At 33.7% G+C, this 23,656-nt stretch overlaps 1 protein-coding gene across 1 annotated transcript in view; it reads right to left on the reverse strand.

The window, feature by feature from the left end:
• Positions 1 to 799: 799 nt before the first annotated feature.
• Positions 800 to 23,656, reverse strand: part of SP3 (Sp3 transcription factor) — a 41,232-nt gene continuing 18,375 nt past the window's right edge. The window contains exons 5-7 of the mRNA XM_084892656.1: positions 11,001 to 11,193; positions 5,606 to 5,802; positions 800 to 2,525 (exon numbers count right to left, since the gene is read on the reverse strand). Coding sequence (XP_084748782.1) covers positions 2,209 to 2,525; positions 5,606 to 5,802; positions 11,001 to 11,193 — 707 coding nt within the window. The 3' untranslated portion in view covers positions 800 to 2,208. The remainder of the gene's footprint in view (positions 2,526 to 5,605; positions 5,803 to 11,000; positions 11,194 to 23,656) is intronic.

Here is a 23,656-nt window from a genome sequence, read left to right on the forward strand (position 1 = left end):
GAGTTTGAATATTCAAATTCTAATCCTTACTTCAAAATAATTGTACATTCCATTGATTTCTGTAATTCCAAGACCTTATATTTCATATGACAAGCTAAAGTTTCATTAAGAAAAACTTTATTTATGTTTATATGTATATCTAAAGTTGTCCTATGCATTCAAAGATATTATTGACAGTGTCACATTGAGCCTGGAAAACAATGGAAATCTTTACTCCATTGTATACATGTGGAGAATTGGATTTTTAACTTAAAATTACCTAAAATATAGTCATTTATTTGTTAAATTTTAATGTTAAATTTTAACATTTGTTTTTTGTTAAATTGTTAAATTTTCCTTTCCTCCTACCCTGCCTTTATCATAATTACATACATAAATTCAAAATATAACCTTTTTAATAATTCTTGCTATATTACCAAAACTTGTTATTCTTTTTCTAGAATCTTCATGTAAATTCAAGTTTTTGATAAATTAAAATATTCTGCACATTGCTTTAACAGGGAGAATAAACAAATAAAAAACAAGACTTGCAAAATGGCATTGATATTACTCAATTTGGGCAAAGAGATAAAATATATTTTTTTCCAAAGTCTTATTTAATAATAATCTCATTCATCAGTAAAAACTTAGTAATCTGCTGGTTCCTCTATTCTCCTTTTTAAGCAAATATACCTGTTTAAGAAAATTTTGATGTCTGAAATCAACACTACATCAAATAAAAGGCTATATTGAAGAAAAAACCACAGATTTTCTTCCCCATACCACTGCAATATTTTAAATGCATAGGAATACAACAAACTCAAAAGGAAAAAAAAATAGTGTTTTATTAACTATCACACTGTTATAATACACTTTAAACGTACAATAAGGTAGCCTTTAAATTTGAGGTGGTCTTAAGAATAACAAATGAACAGAATTCCAAATTTTGAAATAGGTGAACTGCTGCAGTTATAGGTATACATTTAGGAAAATTGTATAGCTCTTACAAGACCAGCAATGAAACTTTATTTTGTACATTTTTAATAATTGAAAATATAAACAATAATTAAAAAATAAAAAGAAAATACAGCATAATAAAAAACATACGTTTCTCAATTAAATGTACTGAATACATATAAATTTTAAGGGAAGAAGCAAAAAAAAGAAAATGGTTGATATTTAAGTGCAGACTGACTACCTAGACAAAAAAAAATACTTAAAAAAATATCATAAAACCACTAGTTTTCTATGACTAATATCCATATGGTTGGAGTATTGTCACTATGGAAGTGATTTTGTTATGTTTGCATATGTTATACTTTACTGGTAATTTACATGATGGCTTTTAAGGCCCTGGCAGACATGGTTTTTGGAAACAAGATTGAATAAAAAAATCAATGCTAAGACGCAATACACCTTATTTTTTTTGGTCCTCCAATATGCAAGAAAAGGGATATCTCACTAGAACATTTTCTTACCACCCAAATGCCTCAACCTATACATTTTTAACTTTTTTAAACATTGGTTATATTGCCCAACTTCGTTATTGAAAGAATATTAACAAGACATTATTTTGGCAAATTAAATCTTAAACATGGCTTTTCAACAGGATTTAAAAGGTGACTATCCCTAGAGTTCCATGTTAAAATGTAGTTTTCAAAATCTTACAAGAGTAATGCTTAAAATATTGTACATAGTTAACCTAATTAAAATAATTAGCTTCAAAATGACAAATTGATAAGCTAAGTAAAGCCTACACTATGTAACATTTGCTTGGAAACTTGATTTGTCAGTTATGCATAATAAAAATTCCAGTCATCAAGAAAATTACAAAAATTTTTTATCATAACATGATTTCTTTCACCCACCAACTTTTTTATCTTACAATAGATAAATACCAACATGTTCTCATTTTTACACTAAACCACACAGGATTGATGCATTTGGTTAGACTACCATTCGCATTAAATTCAATTTTCTTTATATAACTTGGTAAAATTTCATTTCTTCTAGATTCCAAAAGTACCTACAAAACCCATGCAATTTTACCATTTTTAATATACTATGGAATATCATACAAAGTAAGGCATTTCAGTGTCATGTATAACCAAGTTACTGTCAATCCAAAAATTTTTGCACATCAATAAAAAGATATCTAAGAACTTAGGAACAATATTCTTCTCACTACTGTATAAAAATAACCACAATGAATAAGTATTTGTGTAATATTTACTCCATTGTCTCATTTCCAGAAACTGTGACAAGCTGTAAAGGTATTTCAGTGTTGGTAAGGATATCTTGATTGCTGGTGGTGGAAGTATTAACAGTTCCTATCCCTGAAACAGAACCTTGTTGAATATTTGCAAGGATAAGTGTTGTTCCTCCTGCAGTAATCAAAGTATCATCTCGTGCAGTTTCCACAGATGCCAGCACTGTACTGCTAGAGTGAATACCTTTTTTATTCTGATGTGTTTTAATATGTTTGGCAAGGTGATCACTTCTCATAAAGCGTTTTGAACATTCTGGACAAACAAATTTCTTCTCACCTGTTAGAAATAAAATTAAGTAACTTAATTTTCAGAATTCAACAATAGACTGATAATTCCCTGAGAAAGAAAATAACCCAACACTGACAGGCAAGGACAGGGAACAGAGTTCAAATAACATTGTGTTAGTTTCATGAACTGCCTCTGCAATTTTCTGATAGAATATTTCCCCTCAAAATAAATGTCATCTTTACTTTTTTATGAAAAGCAGTCTTCTAAACTTATTAGTCTGTCATTCAGATATTTTAATATCTCAACTATGCTAATAGTTTGTTTTAAAGCATGTTACAAGGTATCAGCTAAAAAATGATAATCTGTAACATACAGGAGGTCCTTAAGTAAAATTGTTTTGTTCAGTTGTTTTCTTTTAATAACGAGAAGAAAAAAACAATTGACTTCAAATAGAGCCACTGTTTTCCCCTTGTCTGCGTGGATTTTCTCCAGGTACTCTAGTTTCCTCCCACACCCCAAAGACATACAGGTGTGTCTGTCTGCACTGTCCCAGTCTGAGTGAGTGGGGATGTAGGTGTGAGGGCACCCTGCAATGGAAGAGGGTCTTGCCCAGGGCTGGTTTCCACCTTTCAAACAGAGCTGCTGAGAGAAGCTCCAGCCACCTGCAACCCTGAACCTGACATAAGCAGGTTGGAAAGTCGTGTGTGTGTGTGTGTGTGTGTGTGTGTGTGTGTGTGTGTGTGACAGAGAGAGAGAGAGAGAGAGAGAGAGAGAGAGAGAGAGAGAGAGAGAGAGAGAGAGAATGTGTATTTTAATGTATTTCAATGTTTAATATTAGCAGTGTAGTGATGTTTTTTGGTGTGTGTGTGTGCTTTTTTTTTAATCTTTATTGTTGAAAGTATCAGATGTCTCCCTTTCCCCCACTGATCCCTGTTAGCCTATCCCCGATGTAGTGATGTTTTTGTGATCAGAAATATGCCATAGGAACTTATTAACTCTCACTTATGTCAGCCAGCTGTGGTAAATTGTTTTTGATAAACATCATTTCACACTTAAAAGTCTCAGTTTCTACTGATGTCATTGAGGACTCACTGTATTCCTTTAAAGAAGTTTATAGTTTTAAGCTATATTTAAGGTTATTATTAACATGTTATACACATGATACTAAACCTCCAACTCTTCAACCTGAATTCAAATACAAAGAGTACTTCTAGATAAAAGTAAAAATGCAAACTTGAGGTCCATTGAGATTAAAACCCCAAGAAATGGCTAGCTGACGACTTCATCTGGAATAATTAAGAGCAAACCCAATATATCATGTTAAAGTTAATAAGACCCTGATGAATAAAACATTTTTAATACAAAAGACAGACTAAATTCTATTATGAAGACTTAATATGTAAGAGGATTAGAAGGCAAAAGGCCAGCCTGAAAAGAATCTACAGAGAAATCCATCATCAAATCTAGTCTTTTCTTAATTTATTTTCTTTAACATGCCTTATCCATTTCCTGTTCCAGCACCTCTACTCGAGGTAGGTTCTCAACAGACCTCACGTCTGAATTACACTGCAATGACACCCTTGTCTTTATTCTTCTAACTTAACAAATCAATACCAGACAAATTTTCCTTAAATACCAAATATTATTACAATACAAAACTTTACCACTGTAAGTAAGTGGTATGGGAATGCAAGGCTAACTTGACTTGAGATAACTAAGATTATGGCTCAATTCTAATATCTAAAATCTCATCTTCCTTCATACCAAATGATCCCTCACCTCTTTTATTCACATACTATTCTTCTGAGTCGGTTATTTCCCAAAGTTTCTCTTGGAACATTAGTTCTGAGAGATGTTCCATGGCAAATGGCACAAAGATCAAAGATATTTGGGAAATGCTACACACACTACACCCCCCCCCCCCCCCCAAGAGGTGCATGGTGCTTGTTAACGTTTAATTAAAGGTTGTAAAAGATGCTGCCTTGAAACATCTTTTACCCAGTGTTTTCCACACATTTGGTTACAGACCTTCCCCTGAACACCCCCCTCCCCCCATTTCATTGACTTTTATATCCTGCTGACCCACTGAGGAAAAGTCTGTTATAGGGTCATAAGACCAATCCATTGCCCAAAAATCCCTTACTATCCCAAGCAATCATGATCTCTGTCTCTAAGCATACTTTCTTGCACTTTCTGTTGCAGTTATAAACAACTCATCTGTCTACCTACCTACCTGAAGAGACAGAAACTTTAAAACAAGTAGAGCATCTAATATGTATAATACTAAATACTTCACAGGTTATTTTATGTAATATTTAAAGCAATACAAGAGGTGTGAAAGCAGAGACAGCTTATTTGCTTAATCTAACAGAGTTCATGGATTTGAATCCAGATCTAGGAGACTTCAGGATCCATAATGTCCTCCATTTCACCATGCTTCTTGTTTCTAAGCTCTCTAGGACTGTAAGTACATTACATATTTTTTCAATTCTTCAGTGTTGAACATAGACTGAACACATTGATCATTACACGGTAGCAGAAGAAATCTATAAATTATAAATTAGGATTAAGTTTGGGTCATTCGTAGGCCCATTTCATGTAACAACCACATACTATATAAAAACAATTAAATGGAAGAATCTTAATATCAACAATGCCTTGGTTATTTCTCAATGAAATATCTTTTGCTTACATCAGACATTAAAACAGAGAAAAGGTGAAATGTCTAACTTTGTCAGAGGAAAAGGAATTATTTTTTATTAAAGTGTTGCGGAAGATGAAAGAGTAAGATAGATAAGCAACAAAAGCAGACAACTAACTTAAAAGGTTTAACATAAAATAGCATAAATGTGGCTTAAGATACTCAATAACATTAAAAACAAAACACTAACTAAAAAAGAAAAGTTAACCAATGTCTGCATAAAACAAATGTTATTTTATAAGATAAGTCATATTGGCTTGTTTGACATTAGTGTTTTTAAACTGGTGTTAATAAAGATAAAAATTTGATGTGATTGGTCACATTTTTAAAATTCAGCTCAGGTATGTGTTCTAAAAAACAAAAAACTTTCAAGATAGTATACAGCCCTATAATTCATTTTTGTCTGTTAAAAGTAAATATTAGTAACCTGTATGTGTTCTTCTGTGCCTCTGTAATTCATCACTTCGAGTAAATCTTTTACCACAGAACATCCAGTTACAAACAAAAGGGCGCTCCCCAGAATGCCAACGTAGATGAGCTCTCAGATGTGAGGTCTTCCCATAGACTTTACCACATCCTGGTATATGACAAATGTGTTGCTTCTTTTTCCCAAGATTGGTACCTCTAAAAAACACACACAGAATAATATATACTTACATGTAAATATTCAAATGGATATTACCACTTATATATCATCATGTTACATTTCATATAGAAGACATTATCACCATGAGATCAATCAGAAACCAAGACCAATTAACATCAATTTCAATAAAAAATTTTTCAAACATGTTAATTTTACATGTTGATTTTACTCAATAATTAAATTGCTGTCCAAATGTAAGTATGTTAAAGTATTACATAATTTAAAAGGGTATTTTACATATTTAAAAAAGTGTAACAAAGCTACTGATTATTCTGTCAGAACCATTCACAAATTCTATGCATAAGCCCAATCCCAATTTAGTAGTATGGGAAACTAAGTGGTCTACTCAAAGTCATGCTATTGGCTAATTTAAAAAGGAAATAAACCAAGCATGAATACAAAACTAATCACAGGTACAATTAAAAGGTAGATAGGCACATTATGCATATTTACTCATATATTTATATGGCCACACCCTGAATATACACTGGAGAAAGTTTTTAAAAAAAATTTTGGACAACGCTTTCTTAGCTCCCTTAGCATTACATGAAATAAATATAAATAAAAATTATCTTTACAGTTAAAATTTCCTTCATATTAACCATGCAAAGATACCCCAAATTATACATCAACGATATAATAAAATACAATTTCTCCACATCACAAAATTTGACATTTGTTGTATTTCAGTACTGATACCAAGAACAGGGTTTGGGAGATATATGCTTAGATGGGTGAACAGAGGTATCTTATACTAAGTAAGAAGAAAACTTTTTTTATTCCATAACTGATATTCAAATAATCTTAAAACACTACAAAATGATACTACTACAGCTTTTAAAAAATTAGACTAGTTACTGAATAAAAATGAGTTTATAAAAAACATGTAACATTTCAGACTCACAATTGTCAAAGCCATATTATATAAAATTTGCAATGTTTTTCTGAGATTAACAAAGGTACATTTAAGAATCCCCAACTTCCCCTCCTCCCCCAATCTCAGTCTAACTTATAGCCTGCAAAACTTCCATAAGCCTGAAAATCCTCCTGTATATAATACACCTATCATTTTTCAAATTTTACTAGAAAAATGCGTATTTCCCCACATTTATATTTTAATGTACTCACACTCAGTAGCATGTGAAATTGCCATAGGACAAACAGTGCTAAACGGTGCAGTGCTGGCTGTTAGATGCCATAGGTGTTCTGAACAGGGAGACATCAATGTGGGCTCCAGTAGTGAGAGAAGGCTTCGTGGAGGAGGTGGGTAGGATTTAGATAGAAAGGAGGGAAGGCATTCCAGGCAGAGGAACAGCATAAGTAAAGACAAGGAGGAATCATGCTGTTGTCTCAAGGGCAAGGATGTCATACTCTAACACAATCCTAGTTTCTGCTCCAGTCCACCCCCAATTCCTACAACTCTGTTTAAAGAGCTGAGCTGAGTGAAACAGGTCTTTCTGGCTCACCTGTAATGCCAAAGTCTTAACCAAAGCCAATATGTTTCCTTTAATTTCGTTTTTTAAATTTAGCATATTCTTAAGTAGCCCTAAGAAAAAGAGCAATGCTTGTGGCTCCTGGTGTGCAAACCAATTTTATATATCGTGTTCACCATAGCAATTTCACAGAGAACCCCATCTGGTTCACTGTTATACTCTCCTAAGACTACCAACTCAGGTGAATCATGTGCTTTTATAAACTCAAAAGTGCTATTTTACTAACTTAGCAAAAATTTAGCTTGAGAACACTAACAAAGCACAAAATTGTAACAAAATGCAGCAACAAATTTGGGTTCTCAAAGAACCAAGAAGCCAGAGAAAGATAAAGATATTCCTCATAATTAAAGATATTAAAGGTATTCCTCATTATAAGGAAATAAGAAATATTCATTATTTGGAAATAGGACAAGCATCTAAGAAAGAAAATAAAAATAGAGATGGGCACACATAAATATATAATTTAAGGGAAAAGCTCAAAATGCAGTCCAAATTTCCATTTAAAAAGGAAATTCTATTCCAGATAAGAACTAAATGTGCTAGGCATGAATTTATGGTATGTGATGATGTAAAGGAAGGAAAAGAATTGAAGTAAATTTCTCAACAAACTTCAGGTAACAAAAGATTTAGCCATACGTTTTCATCATAATCATACCTATAATACTTACTATATAATCTGAAAAACCGAAGAATTTTAAATTTCTACTATTTTTGAGTGCCTAAGCATGCTCCAAATAATTTAATCATGCCAAGATAGAGTGATAGAATAAATAAACTAAAAGTAGAGGGATTAAGAAAAGCTAAATAATCAAGTCTTTCTTTTGCTTGGGATGGAAGAAATGAGACACAGACTGAGCTGACAAAGAAAACAGATTTTTGCAAAATAACTTAATTTTTCGAAATATGGATTGATGTTTAATCTACACAAAATCGACATAACAATGCCTTTAGAATGTATTTCCCTTTATTAAAATTTTTTGTCTCTTCCATTAAAGTAAAAAATTTCTGAAGGCTTGTTCTACTTAACAAATATTGGCTAAATGGCCAAATAAATACTGTTTTTTATACCTCATTATATTTTACATCCTGTTCAAAAGGGCAAACAAATGAAATTTAGTTCTCTAAATTACACATATTTTATTTAAAGAATATGACAGAGAAAAATGGCTAATAACCTAAATTTTTTAAAGTACCACCTGTCTCACCTATGCTAAACATTTTGGAATATTTGGGATTTACTATATATACATATATGTTATGATTTTATTAGACAGCAATTGTCAATGATACAACTGTGCCTACTATATACATATGAACATATAGAACTCATATGTTCAAATGAGTTCTAAGAAACAATGTAAAAGATGTCTTACAAACATCAATTTTGATTTCTTAGAATAAGTTATTTTAAAATGAACTTACAAAACTTCTAGAAAAAATATAAGTCCTTTTATAATTCTCAGATTGAAAAGATTTTAAAGACGTCATACAAAAACTGTTAACTAAAAAAGATTGGGCTTAAAAATGTTTGCAAACTAAGTAATGAAACTCATTCTTCACTTGTGTAATAATGCATTTTGCGAACCACAGACATAAAGTTGAAAGTCAATGTAAAATCAGAAAAAATGTCTGTGTATGACAAACACACAAATTAACAGATTCACAGAAGACATAAACAATGCACAAAATAAATTTTAAAAAGGTAAAATAATGTTCAATCTCACAAATAACAAATATACTAAATAAAACAATACTGAGGTATTACTTTTCATCTATCAGACTTTAAAAGGCTTGAAAAAAATTATAAAATCCATTATTGGCAAGGGTGTGGAAAAGCAGATATTCTCATATACCACTGGTGGAAGTAATAAATTGGTAAAGCCTTTCTAGCACACAAATCCCTTTGATCCAAGAATTCCATTTTTACCAACTTACACTGATGAAACAATCAAACAAATGTGCAAAGATGTATGCATGAGAATCAAAAGGACAATAAAATCCCCCCAAAAAAAGACGTTAAATTTTTATGCATCCATACAATAGACTACTATACAGCCATAAAAAAACTGATGCAAAATATATAGACGTGAAAATGTGGTCACAAAAATTTTCAAAATAAGAGACATGTAAAGTAGTGAGAATAAAATAATTATACTTTAAAATACTTATAAAGTCTGGAAGGATATATATATATATAAATGTCACAACCATTATCTTGAGGTGAAATAGGATTTGGGTATTCTTTTAATACTCTCCTCTACTTCTGAATTTTTATGAGCATGCATTAGTTTAATAAACATTTTTAAAAGATTTCCATTTTAAAGAATAAGTAAAACAAGCCAGACCTTGATCCTCAATTTGACTTGCATAAACAATTATCTTGAAAGTTCCTCTAAAAATAAGTCAATTTCAGAAGTTATTGCCTAACTATAAAAAGTTCCATTTACTTAAACTGAGCAAACTATTTCAAATAAATACAATTTCAAATAACTGAATAATTACCAGTAAATACAAATATCTAAGCATCAGATGCAGAAGTAAATCCACTTAGGAGGCAGTATAGTGGTAAAGTTCTGGATCAAGAATCTGGAACCAGATATCTGTTATATGTGCTCATCCAAGCACTCACTTCTCTATGCCTCACTTATAAAACTATCTAATCTCTCACTGTTAGAAGTTATTTATTGCTAACTGACTGACCAATGTTCAAATCAACTAATAAGATTTACTCAAAGGCGAAGTCTTTTTATCTCAAACTCATTAACTATCAATAGCATTTTTGTCTGTTTAAACAGTGCATTTTTGAGAGAGGTATGTTAAGGCCTTTCCCTATGACTGGGAATTTGGTTAGTATATCTTTATAGTTCTCAGCTTTTGCTATATATATTTCAAAGATGTGAAGGAAAGATACCATGACTACTAAATCTTGATGAAAACTTTATGTTATTAAGCAATATGCCCCTATCTATCCATTTGATGATTTTTACCTTAATCCTACCTTGCTGTCCAAGTTCTCTTTGTTAACATTTGCCTAATCAATCTTTTTCCATCCTTTTAGCTGGATTTTATGTCCTTTAAATATGATCTGAGTCTCCATGCCTTAATTACTAAGCTTTATCCATCCATATTTAATATAATTACTGGTCTGTTTTGAGTTTATTCTTGTCATGTTATTCTGTCTTAATGTTTATTTTTAAAAACTCTAAATTGAAATATTACAGTTCTACTTTTTAAAGACTTCCATCATTAAGGCTTATTATTTATCTGTTGAAAATAAAAATGCTTATGGTTACAACTATTTCTGAATGTATGTTTATACAACTATTCTCAAGCCTAGAATCAAATTTTTATCTGTATTTATGCAAATTCCACTGCCAATTTGCAAATAGGCTGATTTCTGACATGAGCCTGTCAAATGGCATCTGTTACACTGTTGTTTTAAATAACAAAAAAACCCTACATAGCCAACCAAGTAATTTTAGTTTTAAAAACAATGTTTAGATCTGAAAATTTTAATTTCATACATTTTGTTAACTTTTTCTGCAACACTCATACATACATACACACAAAATAATCATGTAATGAATAATATCCCATAATTAAGTGATATAGCATGCACTATTTCAAAAATTAGGGTGATGATATAAGCAGTCTTTAAAAAAAAATGTTTAATGTGTGCATACCTCCCACCACCATCTTTACAGTTGGGACAGGTGCAAGCTACCCTCCGAAGTCTTTTTCCTTCTTGATGTTGTTGGTCCCCTTCTTCATCTACCACCTGTACTCTTAAATGTGTTAGGTCATTGGTATTCAATGTAGAGTCACCACTGAGCTGCCACTCTTCAGGATCAGGTTCTTCTTCCTTGATCCTAATATCTAAAGATGAGAACAAATACAGATCAGCAGCAGCACAATGGCCCAAAAAAGAAAGCATGAGATCTGAGCCACACTAGGGTAAAGTGAGTACTGTACTATGTAAAATTGCTCCTTATTGTGGCTTATCCTTTCAAAACAATCTCTTTATTCCAAATACCAAAAATGAAGCCAACAGGGGAATAAAGCCACAATCAGCTCACTTTTTTAAAAGATTAAGAAAAGCAAGCTGATTTTTTTTAAAGCAAACTCAATCATAAACAATCTGAAACTTCAATTGTAATTGTTCAAATCAGGCAAAAAAAATCTAATGGTCAATTCAGATTGGAATAAATTTTAAACCTTAAACCTCTCTTTCACAACCTATATCAAATATGCATAGTCTGTAGGTACTATGTGAGTGCAAAAAAAAAAAAGGATGGCATTCACTTGAAACTGTTAGTCACATACTTAAATTTTGGAATCAATCATTACTAAAATATCTAAAATGGCCACATCACTGTAGAAGGAGGTATAGAGAAGTATGAAAGTCAGTTTCTGTTTGGTAAACAAAAAGAGCAATGGTGAGGAAGAGTAAATATGGCAGGAAGTTTTATCATTTTACTCAGAAGAGCTAAACATCTTTAGTTATTCAATAATGACATATCATTTTCTACTAGAAACTAAGAGTTGTATATTTTTCTTAGAAAACTGATTCTATTTTAAAGAAATAATACATAATTTACAACACTGAATATAACGATTTTCAGTAAAATAAACCTATAAATTTTTATCTTGATTTATGAAAGCTAAAAATCTTAATGAAAATTTACCATTTTAGATCTATGTCACTAATAATTGGCAAAAATAACTCAAAATACCAAATGTACCCCAAAACTCCTAAATTTATACTAAAGTAAACTAAAATATATAACCAACAATCAAGAAAAATGGCTCAAATAGTTTAAAACTAGTGTATTTTATCAGAAAACCACAATCAAGAATCAGGGGGAAATATGAGAAAAGAAGGGACCTTCAGGTGAGTCCTGTCAGTCCATTCCCATCTCTCTTTTGCCAATCCATGTTCGAATAGCCTCCCAAATTTTCTTCCTAATATAAACTCAATGGCATCAATACACTAATTTCCTATTTCCTACAGTGTAAAGTCCAAACTCATTAACTTGATAGTCAATCTGGCCCCAGCCTACTCTTCCAACTTGAGTACTGAAACACTGGAATTCTCATCCTTTTCAGAATACATGTTCTTTCTCAATGTCATGCCTTTTGCCTGGACTGTTTCCTAGCTCTTTCTTTTTTCATCTAAGTAACCTCTATTTATCCTTTAAGACTAGTTCAAATGTTATCTCCTTTATTCAAGCTTCTGATAGAATTAATTATAATTACTGGCTCATATATCCCTTTAGATAATGAATGCTTCATTCAAAAGTGCTTAGAAAATACAATCTGACTGAATGAACAAACCTCCCCTAAGGAGGAACTTCTAATATAGATATAGAAGTTCCTGGAAAGACTTTGCCTTCTGCTTTTCCATGCTTTCTGCAAGTTATATAAAGAGAAAAATTTTATAACTTAAAGAATCAATTCATATGCACAGGTCCACACTAAAGACACAAGGTTACACCCAATTTTTTTTAACCATTTCACTTGTTCATACATATCTAGGATATTTTAGAATTTTAATCACAAAATTAATTAATCTAATATGTTTTAAATAAATCCCCTTTGCCAAATGCATACCAATTTTATACAGACACCTTAAATGTAAGTCTTCAGTACTAGGCAATCAAATTTACTTCTTTCTCGATATCTTAATATAAACGACAGGAAAAATTTTTTTACTGTGCTGTATTAATAGCCCCCAGTTATTCTTAGAATAACTACTATTTATAAGACTCAGGAGAATAGGAAATAATAATCCATCAAAATGACTCATTAAAAGATACTCGATATTATAGATACCAGAAAAATTAAATAACAATGAGATGTCCGATACACCCACCAAAACAGCTAGAACCTTTAAAACAGGCCAGGCCAATTGTTAGCAAAGTAATGGAACAACTGAAACATTCCCACCTGGTGAGCAGGTGTGTAAATAGATGTAACAACTTTGGAAAATCTAATGACCATATCTTCTAAAGCTGAACTTATGTATGTATACCTTATAACCAAGCAATTTCATTCCAAGAGAAATGCATAAACACGACATAAAAGTACAAAAATTCACCCTAAACTGTAAACAATTCATATCCACTAGTACTGAAAGGGAAAATAAATCATGAGCCCTGGCCGATTTGGCTCATAGAACATCAACCTTCGGACTGAAGGGTCCCAGGTTTGATTCCAGTTAAGGGCACATGCCTGGGTTCCTGACTCGATCCCCAGTAGGGGGGTGTGCAGGAGGCAGCCAATCAATGATTCTCTCCTATCATTGACATTTCTATCTCTTACCCTCCCCCTCTTCCTTCCTCCCTGAAATCAATAAAAAAATTAAATATATTTTTTAAAAGAAAATAAATCATGACACATTCATTCATACAATGAAATATGTTAAAAGAATGAAAATTAGCTTATAGGCAACAACAGGAATGAATGTCAATTTTAAAATTGTTTATATAAATAAAGTAGCGTTGCCCATTAAGCTCAAAATCGGCAACACTACTTTATGGTGACTGCCTACTTTTAACAGGGTAATGAATGAGTACAGGGAGATTTCTGAGTTACTGGTAATACACCATTTCTTAATCTGGGTGGTAATTTTTCCTATATGGTCATTTTATAAAAACTCATCAATTTACACACACATGGTTTATACATTTTTCTGAATGTATATCATTCTTTAACATAAAGATTATTCTAAAGAAAAAAATTTTAAGTAATTTATAAGACATTACTAAGAATTCTGTTAAAGACAGTCAATCAACACCTTTTGTTGTGGCTTCATCTCTAGTTCTTATATAATCAACTAGACCCTACCCCACAATAACAATTTTTAAAAAAAGAGGGGGAGGGGGCAACACTTAAGATGAATGTACTCTAAAACTTAAGTCCATAATTTGAAATTTAGAATAAAAAATTCACTCAACATACATGAGAATGACTACAATGTGCTGGTCATGGTTCTACGTTCTAAGGATAAAACAGTTAAGAGTTAATTAAGTTTATGCCTTTATCGAGTTTATTTTTAGTTGGAAGAAGAAAAAACAAATAAACAAGTAAATACACAGTATTTTATGTGGTGGTGAAGTGTTATGGTAACCAGCAGGGTAAGCAAAGGTAGGAAGCGAAAGAAGGGAAGGTCAGAGAAAGCTTTGCCAAAGTGATGACCTTTGACCCTTAAGAAGGCAAAGGAGCAAGCAAGGGTAAAGTATTGCAAGCAGAAGAAAAAGCAAGTTGGATATGTTTGTGCTTGGTGGGTTCAGGGAATAGCAAGGAGCCTGTGTGGCTAGAATGAAATGAATGTGGAAGAGAAATCCTATATAATAAAAGTCTAATATGCAAATTGTCCCCTGGACCAGGAGTTCGACCAGGGGGCAGGGCCCGCCAGCCAACCGCCTGCAGCCCCTCGCCCCCACTGGCCCCGCCCAAGCCAGCAGAGGAGACAGGCAGCTTGGGGAAGGGAGGCCCCAGCCAGCAGCTGGCAGCCACTACGAGACCCTACCCATGCATGAATTTCATCACTGTGCCTCTAATAAGTAATAAGATCACAGGAGGGGACAGGTTAGGATCAAATCATATATGACCTTATACATTGTATATTACCTCATAAGCCATTGTAAAAGCTTTACATTTCATTCAGAGTAAGGGAAACCACTGAAATTTTAAGAGTAATATAATTTAAATTACATTTTGTTAAAATAAATCCTGAATCACTCCAGGTACTATATTAGAGAGACTACTGCTAGGAAGTAAGGGTACGGTGACTAAATAAATTAGGTGGCTACTATATCATCAAAGCAAAAGATGACAGTGGCCTAAAACTAGGGTTGATGTGGAAGTGATGAGGAATGGTTAGTCAAGAAATATTCTAGCCCTAACTGGTTTGGCTCAGTGGATAGAGTGTCAGCCTGCAGACTGAGGGATCCCAGATTCGATTCCAGTCAAGGGCATATACCTCGGTTGCGGGCACATTCCCAGTAGAGGGTATGCAGGAGGCAGCTGATCTATGTCTCTCTCATCGATGTTTCTAACTCTATCTCTTTCCCTTCCTCTCTGTAAAAAAAAAAAAATCAATAAAATATGTATTTTTTTAAAAGAAAATTATAAAAAAAAGAAATATTCTATAGGTAGAGTCAAAGATATTTGATATAATAGATTTGACAATAAGATTTTATGTGAGGTGACAGAACAAGAAGCTACAACAATTCTAAGATTTTTGTCCTAAGCAACTAGATAAAGTTGTCATTAATGGAAATAGGATAGGCTGAAGGTAGAAAAGATTGTGGGAGAAGAGTCTCAATCAAGGGCCCATTTTTGGATATGAAAGCTTTGAGATGCCTATGAAATATCCAAATGATGATCAGGCAGGTGATGAGTGAGTCTGCAGCTCAGATAGAAATATATCCTGCAGATATAAATTTGGGCATCATCAGCAGAGAGTTGGGTTACTGAGAGTCAACTGGAATGGAGTGTAGATAGGAAGAACCGCTGGGGCACTTCAAAGTTAAGTAGAGAAGATTAAGTGAAGTAAAATAGGGCTGAGAAATTATTTTGGATGTTACAATGTGATAATCACTGGTCATCTTGACAAGAGCTGTTCAACAGTAGAGAAGTGAGGACACAACCCTGCCTAGAATAGATTCAAGAGACTGGAAGGGGATGAATTGGAAACAAGAGTTTTGTTAGGAAAGCAAGTGTTGTAAAAATGACAACCGAGCCATGCCAGCAAGGGCTTCCCCTTCTATTTTTTTACAGCGGTTTTCCAAAGCTTTTCTACCCAATTGGGGACTATACAGTAATAGGATTATTCTTCCTATTAAATCTAGAAGTAAAAAATTTATAGGATTCAGTTAAGAAACATAACTGGAGCCGTAACCATTTTTGGCTTAGTGGATAGAACATTGGCCTATGGACTAAAAGGTCCCAGGTTCGATTCCAGTCAAGGGCATGTACCTTGGTTGCGGGCACATCCCCTGTAGGAGGTGTGCAGGAAGCAGCTGATCGATGTTTCTCTCCCATTCTAACTCTCTATCACTCTCCCTTCCTCTCTGTACAAAAATCAATAAGATATATTTTTTTTAATTCTAAAAAAAAAAAAAGGAAAGAAGCATAACTAGAAATAGTAACTGATCTTTTAATATGACTTATAGAAGGCCTCATTTTATAGTCAAACCACAAATATATGAGAAAAAGTAAATGTGATTTTCAATTAATATACTGTAAACAGTGAAATATTAACTTTAATCTGAAGTACTTTTTAAGGGAACATTGTTCTATTAGATGATGATGATTACGTACATGTAAGAATTACTACTTGTTAGACACCATTGTAAGCATTTAATATATATTAACTTCATGCTCCCAACTACCCTGAGTTTAATATAGTAATATTTTTTTCCCCACTTTCTAAATGAGAAAACAAAGATGTTTAGTACTTTGCCTTAAGTCACACAGTTGAAAATGGATAGAGCCAGGATACAAGACAAAGAATTATGTGAAACCATATTGCAAGTGTTGGTATAGATCATCAGTTCCCTACCAGGGATAGTTTCCAGAAATAGCAGGCTTAAATTAGCTTCCCCTATGAATATGTGATTTTAATTGTAGTTTGATCAAATTAATCTAAATTTAAAAATCTGGGGAGGACAAAGAAAATGCTGTATATAATACAGTGGAATACTGTGTGACCTTTAAAAGGAAACCCTTGCCCAGTGGTTAGTGTCCACCTGAACACTGATGGGTCTCGGGTTTTTAATTCCTGGTCAAGGGCACATACCTTACCCTGGGGTGCAGGTTCGTTCCCTGGCCCTGGTCAGGATAGAAAGAGGCAACCAATCTCTTTCTAAATCAATAAATACTTTTTGTTGCTGTTGTTAAAAAAAAAAAAAGAAAGAAAGACTCATGGACACAGACAACAGGATGGTGAATACCAGAGGGAAGTGGGGATAAGGGGAGGTAAGAGAGGGTAAAGGGAGATTAAGTAATGATGGAAGGAGACTTGACTTGGGGTGGTAAACATACAATATATAGATGATGTATTGTAGAAATGTATACCTGAAACCTATAATTTTATTAACCAAGATGACCCTAATAAATTCAATAAAAATAAATGTTTAAACATGAGTATAAACAAGCAAAAAAAGAAAGTTTATTCTACTTCCCAGAATACACCTGTCCCCTCCCTGCAGAAGATAACCAGAAAATCCCATCTAGTTACAGCAGCAAGCCCAAAGGCAAAGGGTCTATGGATGATAGGGAAATAACCTATCGGGTCCAGGTGTGGTCCCTCTTCATTAAAACAACAAGTTATCTACTACTCTTTACACTTATTTACTCATGTAATTCATCTACTCAAAAACTTGGCTCCTTAAATTAAAAATATTAAAATCCTCACTAGTCGTAGTATTCAGTGCTCTCCACTCTCTTACAAACTGTGTCCTGTTAGCCCTCTACTCATACCATTACATCATTTCCCAAAGTGGTCCTCACAATTAACCCAATGAAATACTAATCTCTGGAGATGTGTAATCTAAAAATGAAAAAGGATGCTGCTTCCTTGCCTTAGCAGTTAACTTATTTAATAGTGCCTATAAATATCTTAACCCTTTGCACTCCGAACCATTCTGGACATTGGCTACCAGCTACTCCGAACCATTCTGGACATTGGCTACCAGCTACTCGACGCTACTTTGCAAAACGTGCGTTGAATTAACTCAATTCCCCGTAATCACTAATAAACTGCAATGTCCCCTGAGAGGGGTCATCTGAGTGATATGCTAGAATTCCGATGTCCCCTGAGAGGGGACAGCGGAGTGCAAAGGGTTAAACATTTTTGAGTGGAATGTTAGGCTATTAAGCTGCCTCCTGGATAGGCTGCCTCTATTCTCAATTATATTGCTTTTTGTCTTATTAGTAAACATCTTCCCCTCATCTCTCTTCCTATCCAAATCTAAATTCATCCACTGAAGTTCTCTATTCTCTATGTATAGTTTTCCCTGATAACAGGAGCCCTCTTTGATTTTCCACTTCTCTGAACTTCTAAACAATTATATGTATTATGCAATTAGTAACATTACATTGACTTATATTGTCAATTTCACATTGGTTTATATTGTTGATTACTGCTCCATGTGTCTGCTTTAAATACCCCCAACAAGTAAGTCTCTAGGGAATATGAACATGTACATACTTCTCTTTTAGGCCACACAATTTTTTTAAAATGCTAATTATTTCACTAAATACAGTTCCATCATCCACTTCTCCTTTCTCTAAAGTTCATGAGCTTTTACTAACCCTTTCTCCCAAGCAGGCTGCCAAAATTTAAGCACCAAGGGCATTTATTTTAAAAAAAAAAAATTGTCTTTCTCCTTCATATTCAGTAAAAACCAAAAACTTAATTTAATACTACTAGATATACTCTGAAACTGATCAACTGCCTTCAACATATTTTAGGTGATAAAGCAGAAAATAGTCTAAACAATCAAAATCCATCTTCAAGGTTTTCATAGAACCATAAAATGCTCTTGACACTTGTAAAACAAGTATTTACACCCAAACCAAGCTGTTAACTATAAGCAAGACTCACTAACCCAAACATCACAGGGAATTTTTATATCAAAATTAAAGTCTAATCTTTCTTGCATATTGTTTTCTTTTTAAAAATTATAATCCAAAATGTCCACTAACCAAAAACAGGAGAGGATAAAACCTTTTTATTATAGCAAAACCTTAAATTTATATAAAAGTAGATTATAACAAAGCCCAGGGTATCCATTACCCAGTTGTGACAATTGTTCAGCTACATCCCACACTACCTCTTGTGCTATTCTGAAACAAATACCAGACATAACATTTCATCCACAAATATTTCAGTATGTACTGCTCAAAGATTAAAAAACTCACATTTTTAAATTCTCTCATCATGTTATTCTACAATACATGAAAGTTATAGTGGAGACATTTAAGTCTTCTAAATTCCCTCATATGTAAGCAAGACTAAATTTAAAATTCTTTTTACTTCTCTTGTCTCCCATCTCCTCCCCTCCTTATATAGGATGGTTTCTGAAACAATTCTAAATGCCAGTAGGTTTTAAAAAGGTAAAAATTTAATACAATTACACAATTGAATGAAATAAACAGGTACCATGCATCTGAACAATGTTAATTATTTCAAAAGCAAGTAGGCAAAATTTACATTATGTGTTATCCCACAAATCTATATTTATTCTGTGTCTATTACTGATATTTCTTCATTTCTTAAAAAACAAAAACAAAAACAAAAAAACAGAAAATTGAATAAGAAATTATTGCTGAATTCCAAAAAAAGACAAACATGTTATGTAAAACACAGAAGAATATGGGTGCTATTAAAGTGGCAGCAATTTAAAAACAAGCAGGGGGTCAGGAAAGGCAATGGGGCAAGAAAGTATCTGAGCTAAGTCTTAAAAGACATTAGTGGGAAGATTAAACCTCTACTCTCTGTTACTAAAGTTCAATACTAAGATACATACATACCATTTACCACACGGTTCTCAAAGGGAAAAGGGAATTTTGCCATCCAGAGGGCATTTGGCTATATCTGAAGCCATTTTTTATTGTCATGACTGGAGATTAAGGGGTGCTCCTTTCATCTAATTGTGTAGAAGTAAGAGATGCTGCTCACATCATTCACCTCACTTCATCTCATCACATTGATATTTATCAACTCAGATCATCAAAAGAAGGTGAATACATTACAATAAGGTATTTTGTGACCACATTCATAGAACTTATTACAGTATATTGTCATTGTTCTATTTTATTGTTGTTAATCTCTTAATGTACTTAGTTTATAAGTTAAACTTTATCATAGGTATATATGTACAGGAAAAAACATAGTATATAGAGTTTGGTGTTATCCGTGGTTTCAGGCATCCCCTGGGGATCTTGAAACATATACACCACAGATAAAAGAGAGACTACTATAAATTTTTTTAAAAAAATTTTAAATGCACCAGAGAGAGTAGAGGCTTGAAAACAGATTCAATGTTATTATAATGGCCTAGGAAAATAGTAAAAGCCAGATTAACAGCCGAAACCGGTTTGGCTCGGCGGTAGAGCGGTCTGCGGACTGAAAGATCCCAGGTTCAATTCCAGCCAAGGGCATGTACATTGGTTGCGGGCACATCCCCGGCAGGGGGTGTGCAAGAGGCAGCTGGTCGATGTTTCTCTCTCCCTTCCTCTCTGTAAGAAAAATCAATAAAATATATTTAAAAAAAAAAAAAAAAAAGCCAGATTAACAAAAGGAGAAAGAAGAGGAGAACAGGTCACAAAAATATGGCAGAGCCCTAGCTGGTTTGGCTCAATGGATAGAGCATTGGTCTTCGGACTGAAGAGTCCCTGGTTCAATTCTGGTGAAGGGCACCATCTCAATAGCAAGCTTGATCCCAGCCCTAGTGGGGGCATGTGCAGGAGGCAACCAATCCACTGACAGTTTCTCTACGTCTCTCCCCCTCCCTTTCACTATCTCTAAGAATCAATGGAAAAATATCGGCAGGTGAGGATTAACAACAACAAAAAATGTATGGCAGACATAAAACAAAAAGGGCCTATATTTCTCTAACAGGAAACAGAGAAGTTAACCCTACATCTGCATTCTGAACAGCTAAAAGTAACTGGAGAAATAACACAATTGTGCTAATTACTTGGGGTGACACCCAGTAACCCTTGCAATTCTACATCTCACCAGCAATTTCACTTTCCAGTTCTCTCAAGATAACCAGTTCAGACCTCCTTTCTTCTTAAATTTCTAACCCTTGCCCTACTCATCCATCTCAGCTTGTTTCTTAATACAAAAGGAAAAGAAGAAATCTGACAATAATTACCTTATCTTCCTACCAACATATCTGCATCTGCAGAGCTCTATCCTATCGATGTCTTTCCCATTAAAACATGATTATCCACAATATTATGTGGTCAACCATTATACCTGTATCCTATATTTCATTTTGCTTGCCTTCTTAAAAACTTCCTCTTCCTGCCTCAATGTCTACTCTTTACTGACATTTCCAGAAAAGCCCTTCTATGACCTCAAGTCCATCTCCAGCTACCATCTTCTATTTCAATATTTCTCTTAACAGAGGGGGGAAAAAACTTAAAGAATTTGTCTATAATTACTGTAGGTACTTCTTTTCTTCCCTTAACCTCTTTTTCTACTCAGGCTTTACTTCCCAGCAATCCACTGAAACCACTTGTCATCAACAACCAGAATCTCTTGTAATCAACAACCAGAATCTCATTCTCTATCATCTTATGTACCCTCCACAATACCTGAAAAATTAAGAATGCTCTCCTACTTTAAGTAGTTTATTCAGTTGGCTTTCAGAATTATCACTCTCTCCTGGGAACTCCTTGTTTCCTTTGCCAGCTTTCTCTATCTCTTGCCCTCTAAATGTTGAAGTTGTTTTAGTGTTCAGCCCTAAGGATTTATCTCAATTTGGTTGTTTCCATTCCTGAATTTCTATTCGCTTCTTTAACAAATCTGCTATGCAATTTTTGCTTCAGAGGAAACAAAATAATTGTTTCTAATTCTGTTAAAATTTGTTCAAGCTTGGCTTTTACCACCTAAACCAACAATTTTTAACCTTTTTCATCTCATGGCACACATAAACTAATTACTAAAATTCTGTGGCACACCAAAAAATATATTTTTTGCTGATGTGATAAAAAATTAGGTATAATCTTGATTCCTTCACTGGACAGCTATTGTTGCGTTGACTGCTGTCATATTTTTAATTTGACATGATAAGGGAAAAGAGGTCAGCACCCCTGACAATATAGTCAGGTATTGTATGTCTTAAAAATTCTTACGGCATACCAGTGTGCCCCTTGCAGCCCATCAATTGCAAATTGCTGACCTAGACCATAGTAAACATTCTAGTGTCTGGAGTTACAATGTCTTATTATTTCTGTCCTCTATTGTTTCTCCTGGTGTCTCATAGCCTCAAATGCCTAGTCACTTGATTCTGTGCTGGACACTGCATTTGGAAAACCTAGAAAAATAACTTAAAGCTCAGAATGATACTATCTATGATATTTCTAATCTCTATCTATATTCTTCCTCTACTAAATTATTAACTTTCAAACCAGTTTCACTTCAAAATCACTTGGAGACTTTTAAAATACGTCTTTCCCATTAAATTAGAATTGGGAGGAAGATGAACACAAACTGATGGCATTTTTAAAAAGATCCCTGTGAGATTCTACCATGCAGCCAAATGTTGCAAAACTATTACCCAGATTTTTTCATCTGGTCACATCTATTTACAATAACTCCAAAAACTTTATCTTTTGCCCAACCTGACCTTTACATTCTGATATCCAACTGTGTTCTTGAACCATCCACTTGGATATCTAACAGGCATCTCAAAATTTAACAAAGCCAAAACAGAAGTCTTAATTCTCCCTTTACCCTGTTCTTCCCCAGACTTTCCATATACCCAGTCTAGCCAATCTCACTACCTTCTTTTTCAAGTATTACTGCATTAGTCTTTTCAATTCATGGTCATTAAAACTCCCACCCCCTTCATCCCTATCTGCCACAAGGATCTTTTTAAAATATAATCATCAACAGGGGATAAAAGGGAGAGATCAACCAAAGGACTTATGTGCACACATATGAGCCTAACCAGTGGTCAAGGACAAAAGGGGGATGGGGGCAGGAAGGGGGGTAAGGGGATTGGAATGGGGGGTTGAGGACAAGTATGTGATACCTTAATCAATAAAGAAGTTTAAAAAATAAAATAAAATATAATCAACAAACAAAAAGAGCTAGTGGGGATGTGGAGAAAAGGGAAACCTAAGTGCACTGTTGGTGGGAATGCAGAATGGTGCAGCCACCGTGGAAAAAAAACAATATGGAGTTTCCTCAAAAAAAATTAAAAATGAACTGCCATTTGACCCAGTAATCTCACTTCTAGGAATATATCCTAAGAATCCTGAAACACCAAACAGAAAAAATATATGCACCCCTATGTTCATAGCAGTGTTGTTTACAATAGGATCTACAAATAGTCCAAGTGCCCATCAGTAGATGAGTGGAGAAAAAAGTACTCTTCCCCTTAGCGACAGCATAGACGGATGGACCTGGAGATTATTATGCTAAGTAAAGTAAACCAGTCAGAGAAAGACGAATACCATATGATCTCATTCATATGTAGAATCTAATTAATGAACAAAATAAACTAATGAACAAAACAGAACCAGAAGCACAAATACATGGAATAGACTGACAGATGGAGGTGGGGGGAGGGGGGCTGAGGAGGATGGGGAA

Source organism: Pipistrellus hanaki (genome assembly GCF_964339955.1).
Source record: "Pipistrellus hanaki genome assembly, chromosome: 8".
Taxonomy (NCBI): Eukaryota; Metazoa; Chordata; class Mammalia; order Chiroptera; family Vespertilionidae; genus Pipistrellus; species Pipistrellus hanaki.